Genomic DNA, 9,074 nt, shown 5'->3' with positions numbered 1-9,074 from the left:
GCCCTGGTCATACATGTCACCCCAGCACCTGGCAGGCGGTCAGGCACATACCAGGTGCTGACGATGTTTGTTAAATGAATGTCAGAGCTAGAAAGGACCATGGTGATAAACCAACCACCCCCTGCCTCTTCTTCCTCAATTTCACACCTGAGGAAGCAGAATTTTAGAGAGGATAAGTGACTTGCTCAAGGTCACACGGTGCTTCAGTGATCATTCAGGGCTAGAGATCCCCCCCGCCCGCCTGTCCATCCTTCCCACCCCACTTCGCCCCACCACCACTTGCATTTACAGGAATGCCCCAGGCCCCAGTGCTGAACATCAATTGATTTCCTCCTCTTGGTTTTAGAGGGAGGACAGGTTTGGAAACAGAACATCCAACCATTAAGCCCTGGATGATTTTTTTTTTTTTTATTCGGAAGAGAAATTGTTTCATACCCGGAGTGGGTTCCATACACAGACCACGGGTGGTGAGTACCATACACACACCTGCAACGTGAAGCCTGAGGTCTGGTGGGCAGTTATCTCGGTTCAGGTTTGTCCTTGGGCTCACTGCTTCCTCCCGGAGCCTGGTGATGTAGCGTGTCCTGGTAATTCTGGGTCACGAACTGGGTGCTGGCTTCAGGTTCGCCCAGGTGGAAGCGGCTCAGAAATCTGTCCATATTCCAAGAGCCTGGAAGGACAAACAGACCACAGGGAAGTAGTGAGAGAGAACCGTGGACTTCAGAGCTGGAAGGGGCCTGAGAGGGAGGCCAGCTGTGGGGAGCGGAGAGAGGAGGAGGCGGCCGTGGTCATTGGTCTGAGGGGTGCCCTCTGGCTCCTGGCTGCAGGGGCAGTCTCTGGATGTTAGCAGCGTCTGGGAAGGACGCTTCCTGGAGGACAACGGGGATGGCCTTTGGTCGGTTTCTCCAGGACTTTATTTGGCAGAACTCTGCCTTCTCACTCGTACGCAGAAAGGAAATGCCCAGTCAGGTTGGCTGCCCATTTTCTCCACCCACCCCTCTTTTCCTGCAGGCTCTCCTGACTGAGGCCTGAATGCTTCTTTTCTTCATACCTGGTCAGCCCAGTTGCCGGGGCTGAGCTTGGCAGAAGCGTCTATGCTGTTCTTCCAATCTCCTCCCCAGAAGCCCGGCTACCTACCCCGGAGTCCCAGGAGACCTCGTGCAACAGGGTTCCTTCCCTGGCTGTGGCAGAGGTGAGAGGCAGGGCATAGGGCCAGGCTGCTTCTCCCTGCCTTGAAGACCTGGATCCCGGAGGGGAGCGGAGTGTGGGCGAGACATTCCCGGCCCGGACCCTGGGGAAGTCCATTGGGTGCCCAGGTCAGAGGGGGCCTCCCCAGGGGGAGAGAACACAGGGGCACAGGGGGAGGTGCAGCTTCTGGGACAAGTGTGAACAGACCTAGCAGCAGGGCAAGGAGAGCGAGGCCCCAGGCAAGGGGGAGAGGCTGAGGGAGGTGGTCAGAGGCATATTCCCATGCTCTTGTTTCCCAAACCCTGGGCCTCAGGCACCCTCGGTGGATGGTTGCCAGATAAAATACAGGTTGCCCAGTTCAACTTGAATTTCAGAGGAGCAACGAATACTCTGTTAGTGTAAGTATGTCCCACATATTGCCTGGGCCATACTTATACTAGCAAATTGAATTGGACATCCTGTATTTATTTATTTATTTATCACCATCACTGCCCGCCCCCTGGGTTTTTTTCCCCCTAAAATCTAGCAGCCTTCCCTGGCTGGAGGCAGTACTAGGGGTAGAGCCTGCCTGGAGTAGGGCTAGACAGTGGCTGATATAGCCTGAACCAATGGAGAACAGTAATCTCTAACACACGGAGAGCAGGAAGTGAGGGGCTGGCAGCCTAGATTCCTCCCTGAGCCGCCCCTTTACCCACCTGTGGTCCTTGGTCTACACCCACCTCCATTTTTAGCAATGAAGAAGGCGAGTCCCCTCTACCTGCCACCCCCCACCCCCCCAGCTGTTTGCATTTCAAAGATGGTCTCAAGGAGAGGACAATTTTTAAACCAAAGAAACAAAACAGTGATAATAATAATAGCAATAACACTGATGTAGTTCTTCCTACGTGCCAGGCACAGTTCTAGGAAATCCACACATATTCACTTAATCCTCACAAGGGGAGACTATATTTCTTCCTAGTGCACAGACGGGATGGTGGTGCTGAGGGTGCCTGAGGCCCAGGGTTTGGGAAACCAGACCAGGTTCCGGTGTGGAAGCTTCTCAGGGGCACGGATGGGGGAGAGGACCTCTATGGGTATCCCTCAGGTCTTATCTGGCTGGAATTGTGAATGTGGTTGTGCATTCAAATTGGGCCTTTGAGGGCCTAGAAAATAGGTGCTTCGGGAGTTCTCTTGGGGGAAGGGCTGCATGGGATGGGCTGCTGCTGGGCTGTAGGACCCAATGCTGGGGATTTTCCACTAGGATGGGACGGAGGGAGGGAGGGAGAAAGGAGGGAGCAGGTACTCGCCTGGCTGTGGCCTTTGCACCCAGGGCACCCAGCGGGCTGGAAAAGAATTGTAGTAACACGACCCTGAGAAAGTGTGTGTGTGTGTGTGTGCACACGTGTGTGCGTGCTTGTATGTGTGCGTGCTTGTATATATGCGTGTGTGCCTGCACGCCAGGGAAAAGGTCATGGGTGAACTGGTGCATGGCGGGCACGGGGACAAGGGGGCCCTCCCCACGGAGCAGGGCAGGAAGGAACCTGGTGGCAGGGAGGGAATTGAAACTCATCACGAGATCAGAGCAAGTTGACGGAAAGAAATCCCCTGCACCCAGGGAGACCTTGCTCCCCTCTCCCAGCAGTCTGCTCTCTTGATTGAGCTAGGAGTGCCCGCGGGGGTGGGGGGGGGCCTTGCAGTTCCTTCCGGGTCCCATTTCCAACAACGCTGGGGTCCTTGGGCTTATTGGGCAGCCCCACAAACCCGCCCCATCGCTCAGGAGAGGGGGCCCAAGTGCCGCCTGGCTGCTAGCCTCTGCGGCCTCCTCCCCTGGCTTGGCTGTGACTCCTTGCACCTCCGTTTCCTGCCACAGAGGGCAAGAGGAACTGACCCTGTGCAAGTTCTAGAAGGAAGAGGGGTGAGTCAGGCCCTCAGGGCTGTGTGGGGAGAGATGAGGAGTTTGGAGGCTGTGGCTTTTGCGGTCACCGCTTTCTGTGGAAAGCCCCATCCTGTATGGCACTGCTCGGGTCCCTGAGCCGCAGGGGGCTGCTGCCATGCAGGAAGAGGGCGGCACTGCTGCCTGTGCTCAGGCCACTCCCCTTGTACCCTGGACCCACCCTGGATGGGCTCTTCCTGGGATGAGGGCAGGGGTGGTGAATACACTTCAAAGGCCTCTGTGGCAGGAGGCCTCCGGCCACAGGGAGGAAGGAGGAGGGTGTCTCCTGAGCCAGTGGCTGGAACACAGAGGCCTGGGCTCTTCAGGGCGGGGTTACCGCATATGATGTGCAGGTGGGTCCCTGCACAACCCTAGGGGGTGCTGCTTCCATCCAGCTAAACCATACGCAGAGGCCATTTGCTCACTTACTGGTCGGTACTGATGGGGAAGATGTTAGAGGTTAGAGATGTTCCAGACCTGGGCCCGGAGGCGGGGAGCAGGGAAAGTTAGGTCACCTCATCTAAAGCCGTGGGGAGGGGGTGTTCTGAGCCTGATCTCTACGAGACACTGGGAGGGGGTGAATGACCCCTGTCATCAACAACTGGGAGGGGGGCTTCATAGAGACTCATCCTCTGAGTTTGAGTCCTGGGGACTGCAAGGCTGGAATGTTCAGGAATGGCCCTGGGGCAGCTCCTGAACAGTTCATCTCTTCATCCCCGGCCTCCCAGATCTGTGGGGCTGGCTTACCACTGCTTGGGAGGGGCTCATCACATGGGCTAGACCAACCCCATCGGGCCTATCAGGGTTAAGAGGCATCCAAGAGACTGAGAAGGGGATGCTACACCCAGTCTAGCAACCCCCAGCCACCCCAGGATTCGGGAGAGCTGGGTAGACAGCACCAGAGCTAGAATTCAGAAGCTCTGAGCTGGAGGGAAATCTCAGACCCTGGGATCCAGGCCCCCCAACACTGACAGCTGCTTCCGGGGTCTGCCAGGCATGGGGAAGGGTGGCTTTATCCAGGCGCCACTCCTGCCCGCTACGAGTTTATAATATAGGACAGTTAACAATGGACTAATAAGAAGCTAGGCCTTCGCAGGGTGGCCTCAGCCAGCAGCACAGCGAGCAGCCCTGGCAGACGAGGTCCTAACCCAGCAGTGGTCCTGGAGTCTCTCCAGCAGTCCCGCTCTTAAGACTTCCAACAGCACAGGACAGCGTTCCCTCGTGTCCTTGCTCCCACCTGACTTGTCATCTGGTCCTCGGTGGGCCCTCAAGCGTCCCCCTCTCGCTGGGAGGGAGGCCCCCATTTGGGTGGGCTGGGAACAAGGGGTGGGGTTCTAAGCCTTCGGATGGGCCCCCTCAGCCTCTGCTGGGACTCACGGTGCCCGGCACCTGGCCTGGAGCCGCCCTGTCACCCCAGGCCGGGAGTTGTGTCTAACCAAGGCAGCCACGCTCTTCCCTGGCCTCCCCCTGGCCTCCCCCTGCCCTCCCCCAGCCCTCCCCCTGTGCAGGGACACAAGTGCTTCCTGGCAGGGGACAGTGGCCCTGAAGAAAAGATAAAAATTGAACAGCAGCCTAATAAGCGTCGCACTGAGCGCCCGGCTCAGGTCTGTAATTTGTCCGGCGCTTCGTGGGGCTGGCTGCGGCGATGGGAGTGCTGATGCCTTTCTGCTGATATTAATGATGTCCTGGTGGTGGTGCGCGGGAGGCCCGAGCCTTTTATTTTTTGTGCCATTAAATGACATCCAGAGACTTCCACTCAGGAGCTGAAAAGCCCTGGTTCCATCACATCCAATTACTTCTGGAGAATATTTGCTGAGGGGCTGATCCCGCTGGCTTGAGAGGCTTGGGGCTGAGGGGACCACTTTGACTTTGGTGGGAGTGAGGTTGGTGGGGGATGCCAGGGGGATTTTCCAAGGTGGAGGGGTTACCCCCGGCTCCTCTGGAGAGGAGAACCCAGGAGAGCTGGAGAGCGGAAGTGCAATTCCTAACTATCCAGTAAGTGGATCACCCAGGCCTCCTCCCTCCGCCCTGTGGCTGGGGGCAGGGGTGGGGAAGGGAGCGAGAAGAGCGGAGATTCAAAACGGTCCATTTAGCCCCCAGTTATCAATTCCAGCATTTGGTGGTGGTGATGGCTGGCTGGAGTTGCAGGTGAAATTTGGGGATTTTCTGTGGTTTCCCGATGATCTGTTCAATACGGATTTGGGCAGTTGATGTTGGGCTCGACTGGGGCATGTTCTGGAAGAGGGCTGCCTGGGGCCTGTGGAGATGGCAGGCGGCTCCTAGCCAGGGTGCCTGTCTGACCACTGCCCCCATCTGGGCCGCTGCCAGGCCCCCAGTCCTACCCGCTCTGCCAGGTGGGTGGGGCCCTTCAGAGGCAGAAGAAGGCTGCCTGACACAAGCCCACACGGTGACTCAGGGGCTGGGCCCCGGGGGCTCCTGGGCCCTGGCCAGGTGAACCACCATGGGAGGTCATGGGGGGCGGGAGAGGGGCTGTTTGGCAGTGGACTGCGTGTGTTTGTGTCTGTGTGTGTTGTGTGCGTTTGGGTTGGGCTGGTCTCCAAGCGGGGCCCCCTTCCCGCTGCCTGGCCTGCACTGTGTCTCCCCTCACTGCCCCCAGGCCTGGTGGATTTCTCCCAGCCTCGGTCCCTCCGCGTGATGCCTCCTACTGTTGACGCTGCTTGGAGCTCGGCTGCCTTCATGCCCTCGGCCCGTGCTTTCAAACATTTCCCCACGGCGCCCCTTATCTCAATCACCCACGGTGCCCCGCAGGCCTTTAGATGCCACAAGAAGGACTTCAACCCCACTGCATGGCAAGTCTCCGCCTGTCCCTCCTCTCTGACCCCTGTGGGTGGGTGGCTCGCCCAGAAGCTGTTCAGTTCAGCTGCCTGTGGTGCTGGGGGGCAGATTCTCGCTGCCTGGTCTGGAGCCCAGGGATCCTTCTCTGCCCACCGCCCGCCCCATCCCATTCTGCCAGGAGCAGTCCCTCTGCAGGTCCCCGAAGCCAGCCTATGGAGGCGGGACGGAGCCTGGCGTGGCCTGTTAGCTCCCCTGGCTCTGTGGCACGGTTCTGGGCTCACTCACGGCCTTGGAGAGGCTTCTGGATTGAGCTGTGGCATGGAGGGGATTCCCCTGGCTCACCCTTGAGGAGCGTGACGCGGGCTCGTGACCCCCCTGGGCGAGGCGCTGAGGTGAGGCATGGCACAGGCCACAGCTCCCGGGACTCGTGGCCCCCATGCGGCTCTGGGCCACAGCCCTCCTCCAGGGGAGGGGTGTGTGGGTGCATCGCCGAGGCCACCCAAGGCAGCGGAACGGCTTTGCTCCCTCTCCGTCCCCACACCAGGGCCCAGAGGTCTGGTGGTCGGGGTTGGGGGAGAGGGATTGTGGGTGAATGGCTGCAAAGAGCCTTGCCCCGGAAAGCAGAAGGAAGTGAACTTGCTATTAACTGCAGACCCTCGGTCAGCCAAGCCACTCACTGTTCTGGGCTCCGGTCTCCTCCTTTGCCCTGGGGAACAGTGGCCGCTGTGCTGCCCACCCCATACGGTCGGGCGAGGGGCAGGTCCAGGAGGGGCAGGGCAGGCTGGCGGAGAGGCTGGGCGTGCGCGGCCCCGCTGGCTCAGCGTTGGGACAGGGAGGGTGTGGACCCTGAAATGGTCATTTGCGGGCACAGTGCTCACAGAAGCGGCTGCCTATGCAGGTGTTAAAGGAACTTGACCGTGAGGTGTGTTTGTGAATGTGGGGTGTGAGAATGTGCAGATGTGTGTGTGTGTGTGTGTGTGTGTGTGTTTGAATGGGCACACGTGGGTGTGTCCCCTATACAAACACTCATTGATTCAAAGTCCACAGTGGGGACTTCCCTGGCGGTTCAGTGGTTAAGACATCGCCTTCTAGTGCAGGGGGTGCAGGTTCGATCCCTGGTCGGGGAGCTAAGATCCCACGTGCCTCGGGGCCAAAAAACCAGAAAACAAAACAGAAGCAATATTGTAACAAATTCAATAAAGACTTTAAAAATGGTCCGCATCAAAAAAATCTTAAAAAAAAATAAAGTCCACAGTGGGCTGAGCCCAGAAACAGGTGGCAAAAAAGGGAACGTAAGACCAGAGGTGAGCTCGGGGACTTCCCTGGTGGTCCAGTGGTAAAGAATCCACCTTCCAGGGCAGGGGACGCGGGTTCGATCCCTGGTCAGGGAGCCCGCGTGCCACAACTAGAGAGAAGCCCCCGCGCCGCAACGAAGAGCCTACGTGCCGCAATGAAAGAGTCCACGTGCCACAACTAACACTCGACACGGCCAAAAAAATAAAAATAAATACTAAAAAACAACAAGAGAAAAGATAGAGGTGAGCTCTTCCCTCAAGGAATCTCTCTAGTCTCATGGTGGAAGCGGGAACCAGGCAAGAGAAAAATGTAAAGAAATACAGAAGAGAGAAAAGCAGGTGACTGAGGGCGTACAACAGGGTGTTTTGTGAGCCTGTGAGAGGAGCAGGAGATGGCAGGGTAGGGTCACCGACTAAGAGAAGGTGGCCCTGTGGCGTAGTTTTGAAAGGCGCCACGGACTGGTGTCCTGAAGGTGGGAAGGCGGTCCCGGTTTGGGGGAAGGGGGAAAACGTTCTTCCCCGGGTCGGCCGGCAGAAGCAAATCAACTGTTAAGTGAGAAGGTGGGCAGGTTGACGTGAATGAAGAAACAGGAGTCAGTGGGCATCCTGGCAGCCTGTGGTCCAGAAGGGTGTGAACCAACGCAGTGAGTGTGGGCCCTCTTCAGACATGGCCCCTCAAAGCATTCGGCTGGTTCCTCTAGAACCTGGAAGTCTGGAGGACAAATCCAAGGCTGCTGTGAGGAAGATGTGTAGAGAAACCATCGTGAATCCCAGATGAGCCCAGAGGCCTGATTCTAGGCTTTGGGTGTGGAGGGTGGGAGTCGGGGGATTGGGTGTGGGGGAGGGGAGTTAACTTGGAGGTCGAGGGTGCAAGTCCAGTGTATTACAGGCCCGAGATAATGCCACAGCTCCAAATTTGGGAAGGTGAAGTGTCGCCTTTGGGACAAATAGTGAAACTGGGCCAGCCCTTGTCAGAGGGCACCAGTTCAGGTTCTGTCGGCTTCAGTGTTCTCCCCCATTCGGGATGTGGTCATGCTTAAGCTATGTGACTATCTCCCTCCACTCTCTCTGTGAGCTCCTAGTATCTGCAGAGCTACACCAGGTGACTCGGTACATCCATGGCAGCAGGGATATATTTCTGTACCCATAGCACCTAGAACGGGGCCTCACACATACTTGACACTTAGCGTCATCTGAATGAACGCAGAGGGCATTGGTGAAGCATGCCAAGCGTGGTGGGGAAAACGGCATGGGGAGGAAGGAGCTGTGGATTTGAAAGGCAGGATTTTATAAACTAGGAGCAAGGTAGCTCCAAATCTGCTTCCAAGGTCCCTGCTGCGGTCCCGGTGGCCCCGTATCTGATCGAAGACCTCTACTCAAAAGCGTGTGGGGTTGGTAGGGTGAGTCACACCCTGATTCGTCTGGCAGAACTCGAAGGTGGGAGAGTTCGGTGAGCTGGGAGCAAATCTGTTCAGGGTCATTCACTGGTAGACCAAGTAGTCCAACCCCTAGTCTTGATGATGGAGAAATTGAGACCCAGAGATGTGAGGTGGCTTGTCCAAGGTCACATGGTGAGAGTTTGAATGTCAAGATCTTCCATTTGCTGACCCCTTGTATGTCATCCTGGGGTCACAGAACAAAGAGGAATCCTGGAGAGGGTTTCAGTTCCCGGTTCTGAGGAATTCCACCTCCCCCACCCCGACCCCCAACACAGTCATACAAGTTCATTGAGAATAATCTCATGCTCCCTTCTCATCCTAAACTGGTCATACACGACTAAGTCCCAGAGAGAGAGGCAACCCCACAGGACTGGGTGAAGCTAACCACCCTCCATGGGTGCCCTTCTAGCTGGGCTCCTGCATACTGACCTCTCGCCTGCAACC

General features: G+C 57.3%; 1 protein-coding gene across 1 annotated transcript in view; it reads right to left on the bottom strand.

Annotated features, from left to right (window-relative positions):
* Positions 1 to 381: 381 nt before the first annotated feature.
* PEBP4 (phosphatidylethanolamine binding protein 4) overlaps positions 382 to 9,074 on the bottom strand; it is a 232,461-nt gene continuing 223,768 nt past the window's right edge. Inside the window, exon 7 of the mRNA XM_065879339.1 lies at positions 382 to 670. Coding sequence (XP_065735411.1) covers positions 519 to 670 — 152 coding nt within the window. The 3' untranslated portion in view covers positions 382 to 518. The remainder of the gene's footprint in view (positions 671 to 9,074) is intronic.

This window comes from Phocoena phocoena, chromosome 6 (assembly GCF_963924675.1).
Source record: "Phocoena phocoena chromosome 6, mPhoPho1.1, whole genome shotgun sequence".
NCBI classification, from domain to species: Eukaryota; Metazoa; Chordata; class Mammalia; order Artiodactyla; family Phocoenidae; genus Phocoena; species Phocoena phocoena.
Note: the sequence above shows the minus strand (reverse complement) of the source record. Positions and strands in the feature narration are given on the sequence as shown.